The 27,028-nt window shown below is 47.9% G+C and overlaps 1 protein-coding gene across 3 annotated transcripts in view; it reads right to left on the minus strand.

The window, feature by feature from the left end:
* Nucleotides 1-27,028, minus strand: part of IQSEC2 (IQ motif and Sec7 domain ArfGEF 2) — a 559,465-nt gene that overhangs the window by 172,998 nt on the left and 359,439 nt on the right. For 2 of the 3 annotated variants that reach the window (XM_085629904.1, XM_085629905.1), the window contains exons 8-9: nucleotides 23,263-23,402; nucleotides 5,532-5,567 (exon numbers count right to left, since the gene is read on the minus strand). In XM_085629904.1, coding sequence (XP_085486030.1) covers nucleotides 5,532-5,567; nucleotides 23,263-23,402 — 176 coding nt within the window. The remainder of the gene's footprint in view (nucleotides 1-5,531; nucleotides 5,568-23,262; nucleotides 23,403-27,028) is intronic. The other variant, XM_085629906.1, reaches the window with a different exon arrangement.

Genomic DNA, 27,028 nt, shown 5'->3' on the forward strand with positions numbered 1-27,028 from the left:
CAGTGTCCTGGACTATCAATGCCTCAGTGCCCAGCACCATCAATGCCTCAGTGTCCTGGACTATCAATGCCTCAGTGACCAGCACCATCAATGCTTCAGTGTCCAGGGCCATCACTGCCTCAGTGACCGGCAGCATCAATGCCTCAGTGTCCAGCACCATCAATGCCTCAGAGACCAGCCCCACCAATGCCTCAGTGTCCAGGACCATTAACGTCTCAGTGACCAGCACCATCAGCGCCTCAGTGTCCTGCACCATCAGCGACTCAGTGTCCACCACCATCAATGCCTCAGTGTCCATCTCCATCCATGCCTCAGTGTCCAGCACCATCCATGACTCAGTTACCAGTACCATCAATGCCTCAGTGTCCATCACCATCCATGCCTCAGTGTCCAGCACCATCAATGCCTCAATGTCCAGGGCCATCAATGCCTCAGTGGCCAAGACCATCAATGCCTCAGTGTCAATGAACATCAATGCCTCAGTGACCGGCAGCATCACTGCCTCAGCGTCTGACACCATCAATGCCTCAGTGACCAGCACCATCAATGCCTCAGTGACCGGCAGCATCAATGCCTCAGTGTCCAGGACCATCCATGCCTCAGTGACCAGGACCATCCATGCCTCAGTGTCCAGGACCATCACCGCCTCAGTGACCGTCAGCATCAATGCCTCAGTGTCCAGGACCATCAACGCCTCAGTGACCAGCAGCATCAATGCCAGTGACCAGGACCATCAATGCCTCAGTGACCAGCACCATCAATTCCTCAGTGTCCAGGACCATCCATGCCTCAGTGTCCAGCACAATCAATGCCTCAGTGACCAGTACCATCAATGCCTCAGTGTCCAGCACCATCCATGCCTCAGTGTCCAGCACCATCAGTGCCTCAATTTCCAGGACCATCAATGCCTCAGTGTGCAGAACCATCAGTGCCTCAGTGTCCGGGACCACCACTGCCTCAGTGACCAGCAGCATCAATGCCTCAGTGTCCAGGACCATCAATGCCTCAGTGTCCAGGACCATCACCGCCTCACTGACCACCAGCATCAATGCCTTAGTGTTCAGGACCATAAATGCCTCAGTGTCAAGTACCATCAATGCCTTAGTGTCAAGGGCCATTAGCACCTCAGTGTCCAATACCATCAGAGCCTCAGTGTCCAGGACCATCAATGCCTCAGTATCCAGGACCATCAATGCCTCAGTGTCCAGGACCATCAATGCCTCAGTGACCGGCAGCATCAATGCCTCAGTGTCTAGGACCATCCATGCCTCAGTGACCAGCACCATCACTGCCTCGGTGTCCCACACCATCAATGCCTCACTATCCCGCACCATCAATGTCTCAGTGACCAGCATCATCCATGCCTCAGTTTCCAGGACCATTCATGCCTCAGTGACCAGTACATCAATGCCTCAGTGTCCAGCACCCTCCATGCCTCAGTGTCCAGCACTATCAATGCCTCAAAGTCCAGGACCATCAATGCCTCAGTGTGCAGACCCATCAATGACTCAGTGTCCAGGACCATCACCACCTCAGTGACCGGCAGCATGAATGCCTCAGTGGCCAGGACCATCAATGCCTCAGTGTACAGGACCATCACCGCCTCAGTGTCCCACACCATCAAAGCTTCACTATCCCACACCATCAATGTGGAAGACGTGTGGCGCCGCGGCCAGGGTGACTGCCTCTGGAATCTGGGGATCACGGTTCGATCCTCGGCGCCGGCGGCAGATTAGCCCAGCACCATGTGACTCTGGGCAATAGCTTGCTTAATCTTCCCGACGGCCCCCAGGGCCTAGAGACCCTTACGGGTAATTGTTTGCGCTTTACAAATGTGGCTTATTAGTGACCAGCAGCAACAATGCCTGAGTGTCCAGGACCATCAACGCCTTAGTGACCAGCATCATCCATGCCTCAGTGTCCACGGCCATCACCGCCTCAGTGACAGTCAGCATCAATGCCTCAGTGTCCAGGACCATCAACGCCTCAGTGACCAGCACCATCAATTGCTCAGTGTCCAGGACCATCCATGCTTCAGTGTCCAGCACCAATAAAAATACCTCAGTGACCAGTACCATCAATGCCTGTGTCCAGAACCATCCATGCCTCAGTGTCCAGCATCATCAATGCCTCAATGTCCAGGACCATCAACGCCTTAGTGACCAGCATCATCCATACGTCAGTGTCCAGGACCATCAATGCCTCAGTGTCCAGGAACATCACTGCCTCAGTGTCCAGGACCATCAATGCTTCAGTGACTAGCACCATCACTGCCTCAGTGTCCAGCAATGCCTCAGTGTCCAGTACCATCAATGCCCCAGTGTCCAGGACCATCATTGCCTCAGTGACCACCAATGCCTCAGTGTCCAGCAATGCCTCAGTGTCCAGGATCATCAATGCCTCAGTGTCCAGCACCATCAATGTCTCAGTCTCCAGCACCATCAATGCCTCAGTGACCAGCACCATCACTGCCTCAGTGTCCAGCACCATCATGCATCAGTGACCACACCAGCACCGCCTCAGTGTCCAGCACCATCAATGCCTCAGTGACCAGCACCATCACTGCCTCAGTGTCCAGCACCATCCATGCATCAGTGACCACACCAGCACCGCCTCAGTGACCCGCACCATCAATACCTCAGTGACCAGCACCGTCAATGCCTCAGTGACTGGCAGCATCAATGCCTTAGTGTCCAGAACCATCCATGCCTCAGTGACCAGCACCAACACTATCTCAGTGTCCCGCACCATCATCGCCTCTGTGTCCCACACCATCAGCACCATCAATGCCTCCGTGACTGGCAGCATCAATGCCTTAGTGTTCAGGACCATCAATGCCTTAGTGACCAGCACCATCCATGCCGCAGTGTCCAGGACCATCAATACCTCAGTGACTAGCACCATCCATGCCTCAGTGTCCAGGACCATCAATGCCTCAGTGACCAGCAACATCAATGCCTCAGTGTCCAGGACCATCAATGCTTCAGGGACCAGCACCATCACTGCCTCAGTGTCCAGCAATGCCTCAGTGTCCAGTACCCACCAGTCCCTCAGTGTCCAGCACCATCACTGGCTCAGTGTCCAGCAATGCCTCAGTGTCCAGTACCATCAATGCCTCAGTGTCCAGCACCATCACTGTCTCAGTGTCCAGTATCATCAATACCTCAGTGACTAGCACCATCCATGCCTCAGTGTCCAGGACCATCAATGCCTCAGTGTCCAGGACCATCAATGCCTCAGTGTCCAGTACCATCAATGCCTCAGTGTCCGGGACCATACATGCTTCAGTGTCCAGCACCATCAATGTCTCAGTGTCCAGCACCATCAATGTCTCAGTGTCCAGCACCATCGCTGCCTCAGGGTCCAGCAGCGACACAGGAAGACTGAGATCTGTCAATGCCTCAGTGTCCAGCAGCGACACAGGAAGATGGACATCAGAGGGTTTCACTCAGGTGATTGGGCTTGACCCCCATCCGGCCCAGAAAATAGAACAGGTTGGGATCCAGAGTAACTCTCCTTCAACATGTGGTCGAACCGCAGGTGTTTCCCAGTCAGAGCAGAGCTTTGATAAGAAGCAGCATCGCAGTGGGCTCGCTTGCCTTTCGCTCTCACTGGGGAGAGAGGGAACATCACAGAGTTACTCAGAAAGATGGAAGTAGCAGGACAGCAGCTTTTCCAGCCTTTAAAAGACTTTCCCCCCGACGGCGTAGGGATAACAATTCCTGGAGACCTTCAAGGGCATTCCAGCAAAGCCCATATCAGATGACGAATAGGCAGAAAAATACCAAACATGTAACAGATTTAGGAATCATTCTCATAAGCTTAGTCGCTGATCCTTGAAATCCAAACATCATTCGAGAAATTTCTGGTCACACGATGGCCACCAGGTCCCACCTGGTGCGGCTCCCGAAGACGATAGAAGAAAAACCAATCTGAAGACGGAGTCTGCAATGAGGGTAACTGAGGGCTTTACCTCAATGCCATTCACAGCACTGTGGTCCACACAAGGTTTAAGTAATAAAAAATCCAAAGATGTCATTACACGTCCAATCACTGCACTGAGGTCACTTCTCACATGTCCATTGACATTAACCAAAGCAGACCTTCTTCCCCTAGAAGTCAAGGAGAGGATGGACGGCATCCAACTCACCGCGGCAAGGGCATGCTCTGAGAACATGTCTGTGTCCGCTTCTGATGCTAGGCAGTCATACTGGTCACAGCTTGAAAACTAAGATCTACCCGGAGAGGGGGAAAGAGTCTAAGAAGCGTCCCTTGAGGGAGCACCGAGCTGGGCTCTGTAGACTGCTGGTGGCCCCTGCTAGGTTTTAGGACTCAGCTCTCTACTTTGGAAGGAAATGAGGCCAAGTCTTACAGCTCTGTGCTCACGAGGGCACAGCAGGCTCCAGCTTGAGGGGACGGTGGTACATTCCTCTTGGTAAGGCTGGTGCCCAACCAGGTTAATTTCCTGCGTTTACGGGTAAGAATTAGAAAGGTTTCCTTTAGTTAAACTCACCTGATGGTTTAATAATATTTTTTACTTTATTTGGATTCATAAACAGAAAGGGAATATTGTCTGCAGCTAGGCAATATTACAATATGAAAATATTTAATTTTGACAGGCATGCTTCTCAGAAAATTAAATATTTCTGAGATTTTACACATTTTGTGTTTGAGAACCAACATTATGATGTGTTGGTTTATATTAATAAAATATCGGTTTTCATTTTTAAAATTATTGCAGAAACAGTAATGATGGTCAGAAGAAACTATATGCATCCAAAGATTTTAAAACAGTTCTTTTAAGGCAGAGAAGTGATAGAAACATTTCAAAGAGGTGCAAATGCATTATAGATCTGAGGCGAGAGAGATGAAAGGAATCTCTTACAGGAGAGTACTATTGGAAAGATAAAAGCATAGAGAGTTCACCTGTGAGACACGTGTCAGTGGCTCTAAGAGAGGTCATGCATGGGAGGGAAACGAAGGTCTCAAATGGGAGAGAAGCAGCTTTGCGAGAGAGAAGTCTGGAAAAGATCTCACAAGCAGGAGATGTGCTTGAAAGAATTCACATGGAGAGTTGGGCACTGAAGAGGCCTTGCGCTTCAGAGAGAGAGCAGAGAGGACACGTATGGGGAAATACGAGAGACGCCTCACACAGAAGCGAAACACGAGAGAGCAATCTTAAAGGTCTCACATGGGTGACAAGCCGTAGAAGTCTCATGGGAGAAGAAGATGGAAGAGAATTCAGAGAGGCCTCACATGAGGAGAGTTCTATCTACGCCTCACAGAGAAGTGAGGCAGTCAACGTCACACAGGAGAGGTATCCCACATATCACATGAGAGACAGTTTTAGAGATTTCCTAGACAGGAGAGAATCTTTAGAGTGAGATCTCAGACTGTAGGAAGCATCGAAGAGACCTCAGACAGGAGAAAACCATTGGCAATATCAGACAGGAAGGATGGTTTAGGGAGATCTCACACAGACGTGAGTCATTGGAGATATCTCATGGGTCATAGGGTGACTTGTTCTCTACCTTGGGCCCAGGATATCCAGGTAAGGCATCTTCTCCCTGAAAGAATAAAAACAATGCTTTCAAGCTGTGAGCAGATCAGTGTCTTCATCCTTTGTGGTGTTCAGCCCGTCACAGGGCACGCGCCTCTGCAGCTGGAGCCTGGCATCACCCAGGACATGTTCCCAGCTCCTCCCCGCTGGGGAGTCTGGCATCACCCAGGGCATGTCTCAGCTCCTCCCCAATGGGGAGCCTGGCATCACCCAGGGGGTGTCCCAGCTCCTCCCCGCTGGGGAGTCTGGCATCACCCAGGGCATGACCCAGCTCCTCCCCGCCGGGGAGTCTGGCATCACCCAGGGCATGTCCCAGCTCCTCCCCGCTGGGGAGTCTGGCATCACCCAGGGCATGTGCCAGCTCCTCCCCGCTGGGGAGTCTGGCATCACCCAGGGCATGTCCCAGCTCCTCCCCACTGGGGAGTCTGGCATCACCCAGGGCATGTCCCCAGCTCCTCCCCGCTGGGGAGTCTGGCATCACCCAGGGCATGTCCCAGCTCCTCCCCACTGGGGAGCCTGGCATGACTGGCTCAGCCCACGCCCAGGGTACGTCCCCAGCTCCTCCCTACTGGGAACCTTCCACATACGCCTTCTCTCTGCTTGTGAGTGCAATAAATAATGACTAGAAGGGAGTTGATGGATCAAAGACCAAGAGTATTTAGTTATTGTGGTGAGCAGCATTTCAGTCACTTACATCCTGGCTCCAAACTGCTGGCTCTAGTCGTACATATAGGAAGAGCCGGTCACCATGTGGCATTGGGGTGAGGCAGGGCTCACACCCGCGCCCTTGTCTGACACACAGGAACATCCTGGGGTGATTTGAAGGAGAGGCGGAAAGAATCTCACACCTTGGCCCATGTCTTACGTACAGGTGGATCCCAAGCATGATCTGAAAGGGGGGGGGCGGAGAGGGGTAGGGGGGTGGGAGAGGGCGGCAGGAGGACATTCCAGCGACCTAATAGAGCTGAAGTTAGTGGCGCTTTAAAGGTGGGAGCTGCCAAAGAAGTCATCTGCAAGTGCAATAGGAAATCTTACTCTTACATACTACATATTTCAATCCTATTCCTGCACAAACCACAGACTTTTCATTTATTAACGTAAATGATGTCATCCCCGTTAATTACTGACCATAATCCCAGACAAATACATAATTTCTGTGAATGGGAAGACTAGAGTAAAGTTTACGTATGATATAAAAATGAGCATCAATGTGAAGTAAGATAGAAAAAAAGAGTGCAAAGAGGGGGACAGGAGATAGAAAAGAAGAGAGGACAGGTGAATGAAGGAGACGAGACGGAAAAGGGGAAGAGAGGAGCTAATGAGAACAGAGGAGAGGAAAGGAGAAGAGAGGAGAAAGAGGGAAGAAACGAGCTAGAAGATAAACAGAGGAAGGGTGGAAGAAGGAGAAGAGAGGGGGAGGAGGAAGAGCTAGAGGATAATAAAGAAAAAGTAAATAAAGGCGATGAGGAGGAAGGGGAAGAGAGGAACTAGAAGAGGACAGTGGAAAGGTAAATGAGGAAGAATAGAGGAGAAAGGGGAAAGAGAGGATCTAGAAGATAAATAGAGGAAAGGAAAAGAGAGGAGAAAAGAAAAGAAAAGAAAGTACAAAGAGGGGGTAGAGAGGAGCAAGAAGAAAACAGAGGAAAGGTACAAGAAGGAAAAAAGAGCATAAAGAGTGGACAGAGAAGAGCTAGAGGGTAGACAAAAGGTGAAAGAAGGAGAAGAGGAATAGGGAAGAGAGGAGCTAAAGATAAACAGAGGGAGTGTGGAAAAATGAGAAGAGAGGGTAAGAGAAGAGCTAGAAGATGACACGTGAAAGGTGAAAGAAGGAAATAAAGAGTATAAAGAGGAGTAAGGGATGAGCTAGAAGATACTATGGGAAAGGAGAAGAGAGAAGGGGGAAGAGGCAAGCTAGAAAATAAACCGAGGCATGGTGAAAGAAGGGGAGAGAGGGAAAAGACGGAGAGAGGAGCTAGAAGGTATCAGAGGAAAGGTGATAGAAGGAGAAGGAAAGAGGCAGGCTAGAAGATAAACAGAGGAAGGGTGAAAGAAAGACGAGAGGGGAAAGGTGCAGAAGGGAGCTAGAGAAGATAGCAGAGGAAAGGTGAGAGAAGGAGAGGGGAAGAGGCAAGCTTGAAGATAAACAGAGGAAGGTGAAAGAAGGAAAAGAGGGAAAGGGGAAGAGAAGTGTGTTATGATCTAGTAAGTGATTAATGCATCCTCTCTGTTGCTGCCCATGCCTAGCTGCTCAGTCTATGTGATGTCATCAGAATGTTGAGAGTGTTTGAGTGGAAGAAGCAATCAGTTGGTGTGGAAGGGCTGAGCAGCGAGGAGGCGGCTCCTGGTGGGGCATTGCGTGGCATTGTATGAGGCCTAGCATGAGGCTCAATATGGATCCTATCTGAAGAATAAAGCTGTGATCCTGAACTACATCACTGGACCACGTATCATTCATTTAATTGTAACAAAGAGCTAGAAGATAACAGAGGAAATGTGAACAAAGGAGACAAAAGGAGAAAGGGAGAAGAGAGGAGCTAGAAGATAACAGAAGAATGGTGAAAGAAGAAAAAGAGTACAAAGAAGAGCTAGAAGATAAATAGAGGAAAGGTGAAAGAAGAAAAAAGAAGAGTAAAAAGAGTGGGACAAGAAGAGATAGAAGATAAATAGAGGAAAGGTGAAAGAAGGACAAAAGAAAGGGTGAAGAGAGGATCTAAAAGATAAACAGAGGAAAGCAGAAAAGAAGAAAAAAGGGAGTACAAAGAGGGGTAAGAGAAGAGTGAGAAGATAACAGAGAAAAGGTAAAAGAGAGAAAAACGAGTACAAAGGGGGGCATGAGAGGAGCTAGAAGAAAAATAAAGGAAAGGTGAAAAAAGAGAAGAGAGGACAAAGAGGGAAGGGAGTAGCTGGAAGAAAAACAGAGGAAATGTGAGAGAAGGAGAATAGAGGAGAAAGGGGGAAGGGAGGAGGTAGAATAAAAACAGTGGAAAGGTGAAAGAAACAGAAGAGAGGAGCAAGGGCTTGAAGAGAGGAGCTAGAAGATAACACAGGAAAAGTGCAAGAATGGAGCGATGAGCAGGATGACAACCAGTAAAAGGGAAATAGATGATCACAAAATGAGGAAGAGAAGAGATAAAGGAAGGCGAGGAGTGAGAGAAAGTGCCATCTTTCTTGCATGGTATGCCCCCACTTTTTGCTGAATTGCTGAATGTACTTTGACTGAGTGTGCCCTGGGCTCCTGCCAATCAGGTGCCCAGGCCCTATGTTCCTTCACTAAAAACTGTGCTGAAACCTAAAACCCAAATTGGCAAAGCCTGGCCACATGTCAGCCCCTGGTAAATGGTACCCTAGGTACCCAGGGCCTTGTGACCAGAGAAGGCCTCTAAGGGCTGCAGCACATATTGTGCCACCCTTAAAGGCCCTGTACCCTAACACAAACACACTGCCCTTGCAGGCTGAGTGTCTGGGTATAGGACAAAACAGAGAGTCGACATGGCACACATCCCTGTGTGCCATGCCCACAACATGCACTGCCCTGGCATACATCAGCCACCCCTCTAGCTGGGTACCCTATGCCAGTGGTGTGGGTAGATGAGCATGAGCCCTGTGCCCCTACAGTACCCAGGGCCATTCCTGGGCACTCTAAGTGCAGTGCTGCCAGCTAAGAGTATATGGTGCTGGGAGATCGTCAAACACAAACTCCACAGAACCAGGATGGCTCCACTGAAGACTGAGAAGTTTGGTATCAAACTTCTCAGCACATTAAACCCGCACTGATACCAGTGCAGGATTTAATGTACAATGCACGACAGAGTGCATCTTAGAGATGCCCCCTGAACCTAACCTACAATCCATGTCTGGTCTGAGGGGCTGCCTAGGCTGCCACACAGCAGACATGTTGCTGGACCCCTGGGAAGAGAGCCATCAGCTCTCCTGGGCCTGCAACAATGCACATCCTGGGCGAGGTGCTAGGTCTCCTCCCCCAGGATGGGCAGGGGAAGCTTCAAAGGCATGCCGCCTGTGTGAGCTTCTCCAGGCCACTTGCTGTACTCAGCAACTGGCCCCTACCAGTTCTAAACCCCCACTCTGGCGGGAAGACTGGCCGGAAACCCCAAGGAAGGACAGGGGGTGTGCCAGCCTCTGCCAACCCCACCCCTCAGGTGGGGGAGGCGAGGTGAAGATGGGGAGCCCTGCCCAATCAGGACTAGGCCACTGGCCCCCTCCTACAGGAGAGAGGCAGGATAGGGGGTGTACCCACCCCAGGGCAGGGACGCAGTGGTCCCTGCCCTTTACCTACCTGTAACGCCCCTAAATTTAGTATTTAGGGTCACCCTGAACCTTCCTTCCTTAGATTCAGATTCTGAAACAGCAAAGAAGATCAAGAAGAAAGAAGACCTGCCGTGCAGCTGCTAACAAGAGGAAGACACCAACTGCTTTGGCCCCAGCCCTACCGGCCTGTCGACCCTCGAACCTGCTCCTGCTAAATCCCAGCATCTCCCGTGGCCAGCAACCTCACAAACCCCGGAGGACCTGGCTACCTTGTGACTCTGAGCATCTGGGACTCCTACGAGCAGTGGTACTGCTCAAAGCAAGTAACTGACCCCTGGCATCAGCCCAGAACCGCGAACCCTGCACACTCTGCACCCGCCAAGCCTGGCCTGTGCTGGAGTGGACAAAAACCACGAGGACGTCCCCCCGGCGACTGTGACCCCGAATCCGGCACGCAAGGACCCACCTCGACGCTCCTGACGACGCCTGCAGCCTCAGAACCAGGAACCCCCCCAACCGCGATCAACAGAGGATAAGATTTCCCGACACCAAAAGGCACCCCTGCACCTGGCGCCCTGCGGCCCCCTGTGCCCCACTCCTGGGTACCTACCTATCCTCCAACTACCCAACTTACCTCTTGAAGTGGTGGTCGCACCTGAAGAATCTTCGTCCCCGAGCTTGCAGCCTTTGTTCGTTCTCGAGCTTCTCCATTGAGCGCCCGACGGCTCAAAAGCACCCTGCACCCAGCCGCCCGAGTGCCCCTGGCTGTGCAACCTCTACTCCTACCTACTTCTCCATTTGCCCTGAGCAAGTGACCAGCAGTCCAGCTCCCACAGCCGCTTGGCCCGCTAGCCAGCAGCCACCAACCACGGGCCCCCTGCCTCCCATAGGATAACATTGGGCCTACCTCACTCTGCACCCGGCTGCTCCTGTGCCGCTGAGGGTGTAACAACTGTACTTACCTGACCCTGGGAGACCCTGAGTCTATGCCCAGCACCTTAACTCTGCCAGTCGAGTACTTACCCAAAAGCCGATAACTCACCTTTCTTCCAAGTGTGGAGTTTCTAAACTTTAAAATATTCACCTAAAATCAACCGAGTAACGAAATCGAAAATACTCACCTGCTATTAGGAGAGATCCCAATGCTGGATCTTGGTGCCCAGCACTGACCCTGAAAAGTAATTACAAGCATACTTACAGCTAACTCAAGTTTCTTCCATAGGAAACCATTGACTGTTTTTCTGTGAAATTTCTTCTGTCGATTTTTGCAAACTACAAATATTCTTTAAAAATTGTACCAACTGTGAAAACGTAATTACGGACCTGTTTTAGATAGATGTCCCAGTACTGAGCCTAGGAGCCCAGCACTGGATTACAAAAGTAACGAGAACATACTTTACCGGTAACTTGAACTTTTTCCCATAGGAAACCATTGACTGATTTTCTGTGAAATTTCTTCTAAGTGTCGATTTTGCAAACTTACAAATATTCGTAAAAAATCGCCTGTATAACCTAAACGCATTCTCTCAACTGTTTACACGTGGTGCCCCAGTGCTGGATCCAGGATCCAACACTGAGCTAGAAAAAGTAACAATAACCCCACTTACCTGCTTAGTGAATTTCCTCCCATAAGATAACATTGGTGATTTCATTGGAAAAAGTTTCTAAGTGTCAACTTTTAAAATACCAAAATATTGCTTAAAATTCACAACAGTAACTAAATTGTATTTACTCACCTGTTTCGAGGAACTGTCCCAGGACTGAATCTAGGATCCAGTCCTGGAGTTAGAAAAGTAATCCTAAAAGTAATCAATTGCATTTAACTTGAAATTCCCAATGAGCTCAATGTATTATTGTGTTTGAAATTGTGTTGCCTATTGCAACAAACTGTAATTATTGCATTCAAAAGTCAATTGCCTTTTGCAAAGTATTTAACTAAAGCATCTCATTCTGAGAAAGTATATTTTGATACCTATTGTTGGTTCTAAAATAAAACAACCATATATTTTTATACACAAACCATTGGCCTAGAGTTCAGTTCTTGAGTGTGTGAGACCATTTGCTGACTGAGTGTGTACAACAGATGCTTTTACACTGTCCTCTGATACTGCCTTACTGCTCGACCAAGCTACCACTTTAGAGAGTAAGGTTATATCTAACTTTAGCCTCTGCCAAACCTCTGGGGACTGTGGACTCTGTACACACTTAACCTATTTGGGAACAGTATATACAGAGCCACTTTCCTACAAGGAGGAGGTGAATAAGAAGAGAAGGTGAGGCTTAATAATGGTGTCAGGCCACAGACAGGATACCGAGCCTCAACTCTTTATTTACTATGACTCTTCAAACTGGGCAAAGTGCGACTCTTTCCAAAGTTGACACTCAGGTGAGTGAAAGCGAGCAGTGCAGGGACAAAAGGCAGGTAGTGTGGGCGTCGCAAGCTCATAACTCAACAATAAACCAACAGACAAAGTAATGCAACGTCCGGTAAAGTGCTTGCCTTTTTAGAAAATAAATAAAGTACTTTTAAATTGAACAGTAGTACTCGATATTACACAATCCAATCCAATGAGCAGGGTTGTGATCATGGTCACGACTCTTGTGGCACTATACCCATTCAATTCCATCGAACTATCTCCTATCCAGGTGATCCTACTTGAAACTGGTCCCCAGCAATAAATGGCAGAATCGTGAATAAGGCACCCAAATGCAGGTTTTACTGCCCTCAAAAATCAAAGGCACGATCGGTTTACTTGTTTTCTCGAGTTCTTAGCCCTGGTAGTGTGTTTGATTGATGCACCCCTGTTGGGCAGATGCGATCACCGCAGTAGTTGCAGCTCCAACCAGCCCAATATGAACACCTAGGGAGTGCTAATATTTCATAATATTAAATTTTTATTGTTATATCAACACTGTTCCCAATATTTAGCATCCATCCAACTTTACATAATGCAGTATGAAGATATTACCAACTTGACCGACAATAGAGCGAATACGTTTGCTTCGGATAATGAAGCCCAAAGAATATATTCATTAATCACTGAAGTCGAAACAGCAAGTAATAGCACTGGCAACATACAAAGTAACATCAAACAGCTACTATTCTTAACGAAAAGGGAAATCAATCAAAGACTCCATGCGAGTACTCTGATAAAGTATCACCGAACCCAAAGAATTCCACGGGGCCTACGAAGAGCTCTATAACCATCACTTTGCAAAAGTAACCCAAGGCTAATTGACAGATGGTATGCAATCTTAAATAAATGCTTACTAGACTTGATTCTACTCATCGTTGAAGAATTGGCTTTAATCATAGAGGAATTAAACAACGAATCACTCAACTCAACCAGGAAATGTCAACCAAAATGTCAGCAGAGGAATGGTCAGATGTCTTAAAAGACATCCATATCCAATTGGATAAACACACAGAGGAAATCAATGCACGCAAGCTCAGAAAATATAAAAGAGATATTATAGACTATAAATTAAGAGAGGTCTACACATGGGCTGAAGAATACGCTAAAGAAGACAGCACAAACCCTCTTATAGAACAACTAATACTCAAACTTCATCTTCAGATACTGATACAAGCATGGATAGACCAGAAAGACAGAGAAAATCACCATCTTTGATACAAACCACCATACCAGTTCCATCCACTTCCAGCAGCACAGGTGGTCCTTTTTTAGGACAAGGCCCCTTACAAAGCGACACACCAGGAGGGGCAAGCGAGGCACAAACATCCAAAGACAGTCAATCTACAGACAAACGAGTGACCAGGAGACAGAAATAATGAACTCAAAACAAAACTTAAACAAGGAAGAAGATCTAGTAATCAATATTTCTTCCTACCATCTGTCGCAATTGGAGAAGAGCGTACTCAATGAAGGTACATCATTTGTTCCTACATATCGGACTAACGCTCTCGAATTAGAAATTAGTCTATTCAAATGCATGCGAGTGTTACGTTTAAGACACTTTTTCAATAACATCGTCACCAATCAATCAACCACAGAAGAAAGCACTCTCAAAGGATTGAAACCAACGAGCACATTCATGGCCCCCATGAGCCATAAAGTCTTAGATTCTTTTGAGACACTTGTAAAACACCACCTTCCAGAGGTCATCAAACATAATAAACATTGCAATATGACAACAAAAGAAAAGAACATTTTAACCAAACTAGCCAATAACCCAGATATCAAATGCACAGTTGCAGACAAAGGTGGAGCACTAGTTATCATGGATTCTCATTACTATCGGGAAAGCGTCAGATTACACATCAACGATGCCAACACGTACATGAAACTTCCTTCAAATCCTACCAAAGCATTCACTTGCAGACTTATGATGATCTTAGGTTCAGCCTTACTAAATGGAACTATCACAGAGAAAGACAAAAGATACCTGCTCCAAAGCCACCCGAGAACACCAAAGTTTTACATGACCCCGAAAATACACAAAGACTTGAAAAAAACACCTTTCAGACCTATAGTTTCAACTAGAGGTTCACTACATGAACCCATTGGCAAATACACAGACGCACACCTGCAACCTATTGTCCAAGAAATGACAACGTATATTAAAGATACTACGGACCTTCTAAACAAATTGAAAACTATACAATTGGAAACAACACAAGACATATATCTTTGTACTATAGATGTGAAGGCGCTCTATACGTCGATACCACACGACATGGGCTCAGAGGCCCTGGAATTCTTCATCACTCGAACAGATTGGAACAACGACTTCAAAATCTTTCTCATGGAACTGATGAATTTCACACTTTATCACAGTTACTTTGCCTCGGAGGATGAATACTTTTTACAGCTCACCGGTACATCTATGGGCAATTGCGCAGCCCCCAGCTATGCTAATCTGTTCATGCATCAATACGAAAGAGAACATATTTTGACCAATAATACATGGCTCCAGAACTTTGGGGCATATCAACAACAACCGGCGATAATTATCGCTCAGCGCTCTTAGCGTGTGGATAATTATCGCCGGCTAGCGTGAATTTTTATCGCTGAGATAGCGTGCTATTAGCAACGCTTATCTCACTAGCGATAAAAATCTACACGCTAACAGGCTAACGTGAGATTATCGCTGGAAACCCAGCGATAATCACACGTTACCTTGTTGATAGGGACAGGTAAACTTAGCCATGATATCCTCCTTCCATAGGATATCATGGCTAAGTCTGAAAATTAGCAGACGTAAAAAAGCAGCGTTAACCGCGGTTAGCGCTGCTTTTTTTGTCTCTAACAGGGTTAGCGACATTCTTGATAATAGGAGAAATGTCGCTTAGCGACATTTCTCCTATTATTTTACTCTGGAACGCCCCCTTTGCATCTCATTAGAGATGCAAGTGGAAGCGTAGAGTAAAAGGGTGCTAACATGCAAATTTGCGTGTTAGCACCCTGTTGTTGATAGGGCGCTAGTTTTATCTCTGCTTTTTTGGCTTTTAAAGCCAAAAAAGCAGAGATAAAGCCCTTGTTGATATGCCCCTTACTTCTTTTCGTTCGATACATTGATGACATTTTCCTTTTATGGAAAGGCACTGAAATAGAATTGGCACAAGCCATTGACCAATTGAATTCAGTGAATCAACGAATACAATTCACATATGAATCTAGTAAAAAGTCAGTTAACTTCCTGGATGTCAAAATCTCTATTGAATCCAACAGACTTACTACCAACATACACAGAAAGAGTACTGACAGAAATAATTTACTCCATTTTACCAGCTTCCATCAACAACCTTTGAAACGCCACTTACCTTACTCACAACGCCTACGTGTCAAAAGAATTGTGTCACAACCAGATAATTTAGAAATTAATTTAGCGACCATGGTAAAACGATTCGCAGACAGAAAATATCCACAAGAAATACTCACAGAAGCAGTTTACAGAGTGAAATCAAAAACATGGGAAGAACTACTTAAGAACTACTTAAGCCTAACACACGTTCAAAAACCAAAGACAGAATGGTAATGGTGTCTAAATACTCGACCTCAAGTGCATCTTTCAAGAAATTGATCTTAAAATACTGGCCAATGCTAGGATCAGAACCGGATTTCAACGGTATATTTAGCGAAAGACCCCTTTTCGCATATGAAAGGAGCAAAAACATCAGAGAAATCCTATCAAATACGACTATAGTCAGACAACACCAAGAATACAAGGGCACAGTTCCGTGCCATAACTGCAACAACATAATATCAGGAAACACAGTGACACATCCCAGAAAAGGACACAAGATCAAGCTTTATACAAGAGCTACATGTCATACTACGAATGCTATTTATATGTTAAAATGCCCCCGTGGCCAAGTTTATGTAGGGAAAACCATACGCAAAATTAAAGTACGCATAAACGAGCACAAGTCCATTATACGCACACATAACCAGAAATCATGTGTTGCTACACACTTTCAAGTTAACCACCATAATGTCAGCCAGTTACGTTTCTTGGTATTAGAACATGTTGTTACCAGAGAAGGATATGATACCAATAAATTACTACGCAGAGAACTGTATTGGATCAAAGCACTGGACTCACTTCATTTAGAATATAGTTGTTTTTTGTAATTGCTTTATTATTGATTCTTCATTGTTAACAGAACGAAATTCACGTCATTATTTTATGTTATTGTCAATAATGTATGTTTTGATCCCCATTCTAAGATGGCGACGCTCGGTGAACACCTTAACTTCACTATAGTCCTTTTTTCATTTTAACTAATCTCAGACGTGTTCAATGCAGCTGGCTTGAATGCACCTCGGGACACTCGGCCCGCGTTAATCTCTGCTTATCGCTCCCCAACCGTCGAGCGATGCTCTACACCACCCGGGAGAGGCACATTACTTCTGTGCTAGCTGGTTTGTTTCTACGTTGACTTATCGTTTATCACGGGTATATTTTCACATTTATACACATATTGTTTTTCTTCATCACTTTTGTCGAGTGGTTTCTATACTCGCTCACACATTTGTCTTATCTTCAGCACACTCGGTTCACACACGGGACAGAGTCTATAACTTCGCACACCATCGGAGACCTCCAGCAGAGCACGTATTTCTTCACAGAACACTTCTTCAACTTTGGATGATTCGAAGAGCTGTTCCACCTCGCGTTCATTTTAATTGTCACTCTCACGTCATCTGCACGATCTATATGAGGATTTAACTAGCCAGTTTCATTAGCATTAAACAGTATGATGATTTAATACATTGCACAGTTTGCCAGCTATGCTTGTTTTCGACTTTTGCCATTTCTTTTGTTGTAGAATTGAATTACCCCTGACGAAGGGCTAAACCAGCCCGAAATGCATTGGGTTATGGATTAATATTCATATGAGACAGCGTCTCAATTGGAGAGAAATCATTAATTGGTCCAATTAACCTGAGGATGCTGAAATAAACTCGGTGTGCACTTCAATATTGTACCAAATCAGAGTTTGAACTTTGTTTCATGAAGATTTCTGGGTTTCAACTTTATATGCTAACAGATTAAACCTCAGTGGATAACAAGCAGTGCGCTAAGGGGACGGTTCCCAGGCAGGGAAACGCATGTTCACAAACACCTAGGTAGTGGCGGTCCCTAATGCGCTGATATGGGGAAGCCATTAGACTTTTCTCAGTTCTCGAAAGGAACTGTGGAGACTGGGAGACCCTCTGCACACAGGTTACTCTTAGCTTCATGCCTTCCCTGAGTGTTCCTCTGACCAGGAACCCACTGGGTTTCTCCTCCTGGACAGTCTGTCTCCTGCCAGGCATGCAGGCTTCTAGGCACCCCCTCAGGTGCTACAGCAGATAGCCCAGACTTCAGGTGAACTACCCTCAGCTCTGGGAGGCTGGTTGTCAGATGGACACCAGCCCTGGTTACATAGCAGTCTCTCGAGTACTCAACGCAGCACTTCCTTCCTTGGCCATGAAGACCTTGTAAATGGAATAAAGCGGAGGGAGTCTCACTTTTACACACTTTTTGTAGACAAGGGATGTGTATCTACTCTCTCAGACGGCAGACCCTGTTTGGGATGGTTAAGTTTACTTCTCAGTCTGTTCTCCAGACACAGCCTTTGTGCAAATTGATGGCTCTCACAGTAGGAAGGAATGAGGCCGGCTCTGACCAGGAGTGTCCAAATTATGGGCACAATGAAGTGTGAGATCTCTGCACCTGGTGGTCATCAGCTTTGTTGAAGCAGTGACCAGCGACCGACAAACTGCAGTTCTAACCCTCACACCTACCATCTACAAAATGGCAGTGCTAAAGGAGAACTAACGGCAGCTCTTTGCTAATAAGGACGGGGAGACTTGTCTCCATCCTCCTCACTTCAGTGTCTGGGGGCCAGATGTCTTAGACCCGTTTGCAGGTACTAAAAAGCATGGGCCCATGTACAAACAGTATTTTGCAACTCACAAATGTGAGAAAGTGTCTCTGTATATACTGTTCCCAAATAGGTACAGGGTGTACAGAGTCCACAGTCCCCAAGGGTTTGGCAGAGGCTAAAGTTAGATATAACCTTACTCTCTAAAGTGGTAGCTTGGTCGAGCAGTAAGGCAGTATCAGAGGACAGTGTAAAGCATTTGTTGTACACACTCAGTCAGCAAATGGTCTCACACACTCAATAACTGAACTCTAGGCCAATGGTTTATATAAAAAAATATGCTTGTTTTATTTTAGAACCAACAATAGGTATTAAAATATACTTTCTCAGAATGAGATGCTTTATATAAATACTTTTGCAATATGCAATTGACTTTTGTAAACAGTGACAAGTGGTTGCAATAGGCAACACAATTTTAAACACAATAATGCATTGAGTTCAATGGAAGTTTCAAGTTATTTGCAACAGATTACTTTTAGGATTACTTTTGGAATACCAGGACTGGATCCTAGATTCAGTCCTGGGTCAGTACTTAGAATCAAGTGATAAAAGTCGACTTAATTACTGTGATGATTTTTAGACAATATTTTGCTATTTTAAAAGTTGACACAGAGAAAATATTTCATAGAAAACAGTCAATGATTCCCTATGGAAGAAAATTCAAGTTGCAGGTATAGTATGTTCTCGTTACTTTTCTAATCCAGTACTAGGTACCTAGACTCAGTACTGGGACCTTTATCCAAAACAGGTAAGCAATTACGTTTTCAGAAGTTATACGATTTTTAAAGAATATTTAAAATTTGCAGAAATTGACAGAAGAAATTTCACAGAAAAACAGTCAATGATTTCCTATGGGAGAAAATTGGGTTACTGGTAAGTACAGTTGTAAGTAGTTTTCAGCGTCAGTGCTGGGCACCAAGATCCAGCACTGGGAGCTCACCTAAGAGCAGGTGAGTATTTTCGTTTTCGTTACTCGGCTGATTTTTGGTGAATATTTTAAGATTTGAAAAGTCCACACTTAGAAGAAATTTCAGGAAAAAGCCAGTCAATGTTACCCTATGAAGAAAGTTGAGTTATCGGTTTAAAGGTAAGTACTCTACTGGCAGAGTTGAGGTTCTGGGCATAGACTCAGGGGTCCCCCAGGGTCAGGTAGGTACAGTTGGTTCACCCTCAGCGGCACTAGGGCGGCCGGGTGCAGAGAGAGTTAGGCCCAATGTAATCCTGTGAGGGATAGGGGGGCCTTGGTTGGTGGCTGCTGACTAGCAGGCCACGCGGCTGTGGGAGCTGGGCTCCTGGTCACTTACTCAGGGCAAGTGGGGAAGTAGGTAGGTGTAGAGTTTTCACTGCCAGGGCCACTCGGGCGGCTGGGTGCAGGGTGCTTTTGAGCCTTCGGGCGCTCAATTGATTTCAATGGGAAATCTCCGGTTTAGAAAAAGACTGCAAGCTCGGGGACGAGGATTCTTCAGGTGCCACCACCACTTCGAGAGGTAAGTTGGGTAGTTGGAGAATAGGTAGGTACCCCGGGATTGGGCACAGGGGGCCGCGGGGCGCCGCGTGCAGGGGTGCCTTTTGGGGTCGGGAAATCTTACCCTCTGTTGATCGCGGTAGGGGGGGCACCTTGTTCTGAGGCTGCAGGCTTCTTCAGGAGTGTCGAGGGAGGTCCTTGGGTGCCGGACTCGGGGTCACAGTCGCCGTGGGGTCGTCCATGTGGTCTTTGTTCACTCCGGCACTGGCCAGGCTTGGCGGGTGCATAGTGTGAAGGGTTCACGGTTCCGGTCTGCTGGCAGGGATTAGAAGTAGATTTTGAGTAGAGCCTCTACTCATGGGAGTCCCAGGGGCTTCGAGTCAAAAGGTAGCCAGGTCCTCCGGGGTTTGTGAGGTTGCTGGCCACAAGAGATGCCGGGTTGGAGCAGGAGCAGGTTCGAGGGTCGACAGGCCGGTAGGGCTGGGGCCAAAGCAGTTTGTGTCTTCCTCTTCTTAGCAGCTGCAGGGCAGGTCTTCTTTCTTCTAGCTCTTCTTCGGATTTTGGAATCTGGCGAAGGAAGGTTCAGGGTGCCCCTAAATACTAGATTTAGGGGCGTTACAGGTAGGTGAAGGGCAGGGACCAGTGGGTCCCTGTCCTGGGGTGGGTACACCCCCTATCCTGCCTCTCTCCTGTGGGAGGGGGGCAGTAGCCTAGTCCTGATTGGGTAGGGCTTCCCATCTTCAAGATGGCGAGAGCCCGGAGATGTGCTTCACCTCGCTTCCCCCACCTGAGGGGTGGGGTTGGCAGGCTGGCACATCCCCTGTCCTTATTTGGGGTTTCCGGCCAAAGCTTCCCGCCAGAGTGGGGGGTTGCAGTGGCCTGGGGAAGCTCACAGAGGCGGCATGCCTTTGAAGCTTCCCCCTGCCCATCCTGGGGGAGGAGATTTAGCACCTCGCCCAGAATGTGCATTGTTGCAGGCCCAGGAGAGCAGGGGCTATCCTACCCAGGGGTCCAGCAACATGTCTGCTGTGTGGCAGCCTAGGCAGCCTCAGAACAGACGTGGATTGTGGGTTAGGTTTCAGGGGGCCTCTCTAAGATGCCCTCTGTGGTGCTTGGTACATTAAATCCCACACAGGCATCAGTGTGGATTTAATGTGCTGAGCAGTTTGATACCAAACTTCTCAGGCTTCAGTGCTGCCATTATGGTGCTGTGGAGTTCGTGTTTGACAAGCTCCCAGCACCATGTACTCTTAAATGGCAGCACTGCACTTACAAGGTCCAGGAATGGACCTTGGTACTGTAGGGGCACAGGGCTCCTGCCTCTGTGCCCACACCACTGGCATATGGCACCCAGCTAGAGGGGTGGCTGATGTATGCCAGGGCAGTGTAGGTGGTGGGCATGGCACACAGGGATGTGTGCCATGTCGACTCTCTGTTTTGTCTTGTACCCAGACACTCAGCCTGCCAGGGCAGTGTGTGGGTGTTAGGGTACAGGGCCTCTAAGGGTGGCACAATGAGTGCTGCAGCCCTTAGAGGCCTTCCCTGGTCACAAGGCCCTGGGTACCTAGGGTACCATTTACCAGGGGCTGACATGTGGCCAGGGTTTGCCAATTTGGTTTTGAGGTTTTCGTTTAGGGAAGGAACATAGGCCCTGGGCACCTGATTGGCAGGAGACCAGGGCACACTCAGTCAAAGTACATTCAGCATTTCAGCAAAAAGTGGGGGCATACCATGCAAGAAAGATGGCACTTTCTCACAGCAAATAAATTGCGACTCACAAAAAACTGTTTTGCGACTCGCTATTAGGAAGGGACATTCCATTCCTAATAGAGACCGCAAAGATATGTACCAATGTTTTGCAACCGCAATTGCGGTGGCAAAACACTTGCAAACTACCACCTACTTCAAGTAGGTGGTAATGCATTCGCAAATGGGAAGGGGTCCCCGTTGCAAATGCATGCAATATTATTTTTTAAGGGCAGGCAGTGCTCCCAGGGACCACTGCCTGCCCGTAAAAAATGAAACGAAAACGTTTCATTGTTCTTTTTTAAATGCAGCCTGTTTTCCTTTAAGGAAAATGGGCTGCATTTAAAAAAAAGCTGCTTTATTTAAAAGCAGCCCCAGACATGGTGGTCTGCTGAGCCCAGCAGGCCACCATCCCTAAGAGGGCCAGCCATTCCCAATGGGCTCGCAAATTACAAGAGGCTCATTAATATTCATGAGCCTCGCACTTTGCGACCCCATTGGGAATCCCAAACAGTGTTTAACACACTGTTGTACATGCCAAATAGCGCCTGCGAGTCGCAAATATGACGCAATTTGCGAGGCGCTATTTGGAAGGTCGTACATCTGGTTCTGGGTCCCCACCCTCCAACTCCCAGAATGCCACTGTTTGGGGAAGAGGTCCTCCTCAACTATTCTGTGCCATAGTACCCAGAGGCATCCTAAATAGATACCACTGGCGTCAGTACTCAGACTCATACACACAGAGTCCTACTACTAAACACATGCCACACACACTACACGGACTCAACCTGCATGCAGGATGTCAGAGCAAGGGCCTGAGTGGTACCGTAACTGCAGAACTTTACACAAGAGGGTCAACTGCCCACTCTCCTAATAATGCAATAAAAAGTTGCACTCAAACAGTATGCTTACTGTGCTACACCCCAGTGAGGGACAGGAGTCCTCTGTCCACTGTGAGGGCATGCGTGGTGGGCCCATCGAGGTCATCGGATAAGGCATGGACCACGCTTAGTCAGGGAGAGGATAAGGCGTATGTGCACACGCTAAATTAGTATGAAGCCAGGACCACAATAAAAGTCAGGATACCAGATACACATGCAGTTGGGCATGCAGGGCCGGGAAACATGCTCATATACCACGCAACTAACATTCCCGCCCACACAAGATGGCGGTTGGTAAGCAAAAAGTAAGTAGGAATGTAAAAAGGGATAGTGAATATCAAAACAAGAAAGCAGCAAGTAGGAAACAAGAGCAAAAAGAAGACTACATGAGAAAAAGTAGAGCAAGGCTTGGAAAATAGAAGCATGATGGAAGAAGAAGCAAACCTAGATACAAAGGAGAATAAATGATTAAAGACAGAGAGCAGCAGAAAGCAACAGAGGTGAGGAGTAAGCGAGAGTACTAGAAAGTTACAACAACAGCATAAGCAAGGAGCAAGAAGGGACAAGTAGGAGGGGAGAGAAGTGAGGGTGTAAAAAGAGAAAGGGATAGGAACCAACTTGGGACAGAAACAAAAATAATAAGGTAGAGAGGAACATAAATGTAAAGAGAGCAAAAAAGGTGAGATGAGAAAAACTGGAAGCCAAAAAATGAAGAAAAGACAATGAATTGGGGATAAAAGGGAACCATAAGTAGAGACGTGGGGTGACCGTGATCTGGGGGAATCAGACTGAAGTATTATAACAGGTCAGGAATAAGGACGAAGCAACACTAGTAGGCGGCCGGAGAGTCTGGCCAACTGCTCTCGCTAGGGGCCTAAACAGCTCTTTTGACGCTAATGCCAGGGGACTTTTGAAAGTCAAAATGGGCCAGTGTGGCTCCGGACCTTACCGGCTTCTTGCCAACGATCATCCTCTCCACAGCCTGGACCTGGGAGACGTGGTCATCGTTCGCTCGGAGCTCTCGGTTCTGGATCCGCTGGTAAATACCCACTAAGAGATCTCGAGGAATGTCCTCCCCATTGTCAACTCCTAGAGGGGTAGAGGTGCGAAGGGGTTAATGAAAGTATAGGCATGGCACACTGCTGACCACACAGGGTACCATTTAATGCACAGGCCTAAAGGTAATACTAGAGCAACAGAAAAGCAGGTATTACTGAAGGTAAAGATGGCAGTATACCTATCACTTCACAGGAAAGTGCATTAATGACGGAAGAAGACATTAATGAATATAATGACTGTACAGTCAGGGTATATTACACGAGTGAGAGAAAGTGGTCTCTGTATGTGTAGTAGGGTGGAGTCAGAGCTCAGTATGAGCAGTGGGGTGGTGCAGACTGTGCAGTGGAAGGAGTCACAGCTCAGTATGTGCAGTGTGGTGGAGTCAGAGTGCAGACTGAGCAGTGGAAGGAGTCAGAGCTTAGTATGACCAATGGGGTGGAGTCAGGGCTCAGACAGAGCAGTGGAAGGAGTCAGAGCTCAGCATGAGCATTGTGGTAGAGTCAGGGCACAGACTGAGCACTGGAAGGAGTCAGAGCTCAGTATGAGCAGTGTGGTGGAGTCAGGGCGCAGACTGAGCAGTGGAAGGAGTCAGAGCTCAGTATGAGCAGTGGGGTGGAGTCAGAGCTCAGTATGAACAGTGGGATCTGAGTCAGAGCTCAGTATGAGCAGTGTGGTGGAGTCAGGGCGCAGACTGAGCAGTGGAAGGAGTCAGAGCTCAGTATGAGCAGTGGGGTGGAGTCAGAGCTCAGTATGAACAGTGGGACCTGAGTCAGAGCGCAGTATGAGCAGTGGGGTGAAGTCAGAGCTCAATATGAGCAGTGGGGTCTGAGTCAGAGCTCAGTATGAGCAGTGGGGTGGAGTCAGAGCTCAGTATGAGCAGTGGGGTGTGAGTCAGAGATCAGTATGAGCAGTGTGGTGGAGTCAGAGCTCGGTATGAGCAGTGGGATTTGAGTCAGAGCGCAATATGAGCAGTGGGGTGAAGACAGAGCTCAGTATGAGCAGTGGGGTCTGAGTCAGAGCTCAGTATGTGCAGTGTGTTTGAGTCAGAGATCAGTATAAACAGTGAGGTTAGTCAGGGCACAGACTGTGCAGTGGGGTGGAGTCAGAGCTCCGTATGAGCAGTGGGGTGGAGTCAGAGCTCAGTATGAGCAGTGGGATGGAGTCAGAGATCAGTATGGCCAGTGGGGTGGAGTCAGGGCACAGACTGAGCAGTGGAAGGAGTCAGAGTTCATTATGAGCAGTGTGGTGGAGTCAGGGCACAGCCTGAGCAGTGGAATGAGTCAGAGCTCAGTATGAGCAGTGTGGTGGAGTCAGGGCGCAGACTGAGCAGTGGAAGGAGTCAGAGCTCAGTATGAGCAGTGGGGTGGAGACAGCTCAGTATGAGCAGTGTGGTGGAGTCAGGGCGCAGACTAAGCAGTGGAAGGAGCCAGAGCTCAGTATGAGCAGTGTGGTGGAGTCAGGGCACTGACTGAGCAGTGTAATCACTCAGAGCTCAGTATGAGCAGTGTGGTGGAGTTAGGGCGCAGACTGAGCAGTGGACGGAGTCAGAGGTCAGTATGAGCAGTGTGGTGGAGTCAGGGCATAGACTAAGCAGTGGGTCTGAGTTAGAGATCAGTATGTGCAGTGGGATGGAGTCAGAGCTCAGTATGTGCAGTGGACAGAGTCAGAGCGTAGAATGTGCAGTAGGGCTGTGTCAGAGCACATAATTTGCAGTGGGATGGAGTCAGAGCTAGGTGTGTGCAGTGGACGGATACCCTCGCGGTTGAGAAGCAGTATTCTACAAATCCACAGTACATTACATTACATCGAGTCAGAGCTGAGGATGTGCAGTGGGTATCAGTCAGAGCACTATGTGCAGTGGGATGGAGTCAGAGCTCAGTATGAGCAGTGGGGTGGTGACAGGGCAAAGACTGAGCAGTGGAAGGAGTCAGAGCTCAGTATGAGGAGTGGGATGGAGTCAGAGCTAGGTGTGTGCAGTGGACGGAATCAGAGCGTAGAATGTGAAGTAGGGCTGTGTCAGAGCACAGAACGTGCAGTGGGATGGAGTCAAAGCTAGGTGCGTGCAGTGGACGCTTACCCTCACGGTTGAGAAGCAGTGCTCTACAAATCCACAGTACATTACAGTACAGGGTGGCAGAGCACAGAATGTGCAGTGTGTTTGAATCAGAGCTCAATATGTGCAGTGGGTCTGAGTCAGAGCTCAGTATGTGCAGTGGGATGGAGTCAGAGAGCAGTATGTGCAGTGGGATGGAGTCAGAGCTCAGTATGAACAGTGGGGTGGTGTCAGGGTGCAGCCTGAGCAGTGGAAGGAGTCAGAGCTCAGTATGTGCAGTGGGATGGAGTCAGCGCAGGTAGTGCAGTGGATGGAGCCGGAGCACAGTTTGTGCGGTGGATTGATACCCTTACAGGTGAGAAGCAGCACTCTACAAATCCACAGTACATTACATTACATGGAGTCAGAGCGCAGAATGTGCAGTGGGTCTGAGTTAGAGATCAGTATGTGCAGTGCATCTGAGTCAGAGCTCAGAATGTGCAGTATGATGGAGTCAGAGCTAGGTGTGTGCAGTGGACGGATACCCTCACAGGTGAGAAGCAGTGCTCCACTAATCCACAGTATATTACATTACATGGAGTTAGAGCTCAGAATGTGCAGTGGATGCAGTCAGCCTAGAATGTGCAGTGGATGGAGCCAGATCAGCCACCGCAGGCAGCAAATGAAACACAGATCGCGCCAACACCCACTCCTCACTCCTGCCACTGCGGGGCGGCAAACTGAGGGACCGCTATGTGCAGCCTAAGGGCTAGCTACGCCACTGGTCAGTATGCGCAGTGGATGGAGTCCGAGCAGAGAATGTGCAGTGGATGGAGACAGAGAGCAGAATCTGCAGTGTGTCGAATTCAGAACTCAGTATGTGCAGTGGGATATATGTTGAAGCTGAGAATGTACCGTGGTTAGACCTCAATATATGCAGTGCATCAGAGTCACAGCTTAGTGTAGTGAGATGACGTTAGAGCTCAGAATGTGCAGTGGATAGAGTCAGATTGTAGAATTGGAGTGGCTCTGAGTCAGAGCTCAGAATATGCAGTGGGATTGAGCCAGAGAGCAGAATGTGCAGTGTGTCAAATTCAGAACTCAGTATGTGCAGTGGGATATGTTACAGATGAGAATGTACAGTGGTTCGACCTCAATGTATGCAGTGGGTCAGAGTCACAGCTTAGTGAAGTGGGATGATGTTAGAGCTCAGAGTGTGAAGTACATCTAAGTCAGAGCTCAGTATGTGCCGTGAATGGAGTCAGAGCTCAGTATGTGCAGTGAATAGAGTCAGAGCTCAGTATGTGCAGTGAATGGAGTCAGAGCTCAGTATGTGCAGTGAATGGAGTCAGAGCGCAGAATGTGCAGCGAATGGAGTCAGAGCGTAGAATGTGCAGTGAATGGAGTCAGAGCTCAGTATGTGCAGTGAATGGAGTCAGAGCTCAGTATGTGCAGTGAATGGAGTCAGAGCTCAGTATGTGCAGTGGGATGGAGTCAGAGCTCAGTATGTAAAGTACATCTAAGTCAGAGCTCAGTATGTGCAGTGAATGGAGTCAGAGCTCAGTATGTGCAGTGAATGGAGTCAGAGCTCAGTATGTGCAGTGACTGGGGTCAGAGCTCAGTA

The sequence above is a fragment of the Triturus cristatus genome, chromosome 10 (assembly GCF_964204655.1).
Source record: "Triturus cristatus chromosome 10, aTriCri1.1, whole genome shotgun sequence".
Classification (NCBI taxonomy): domain Eukaryota; kingdom Metazoa; phylum Chordata; class Amphibia; order Caudata; family Salamandridae; genus Triturus; species Triturus cristatus.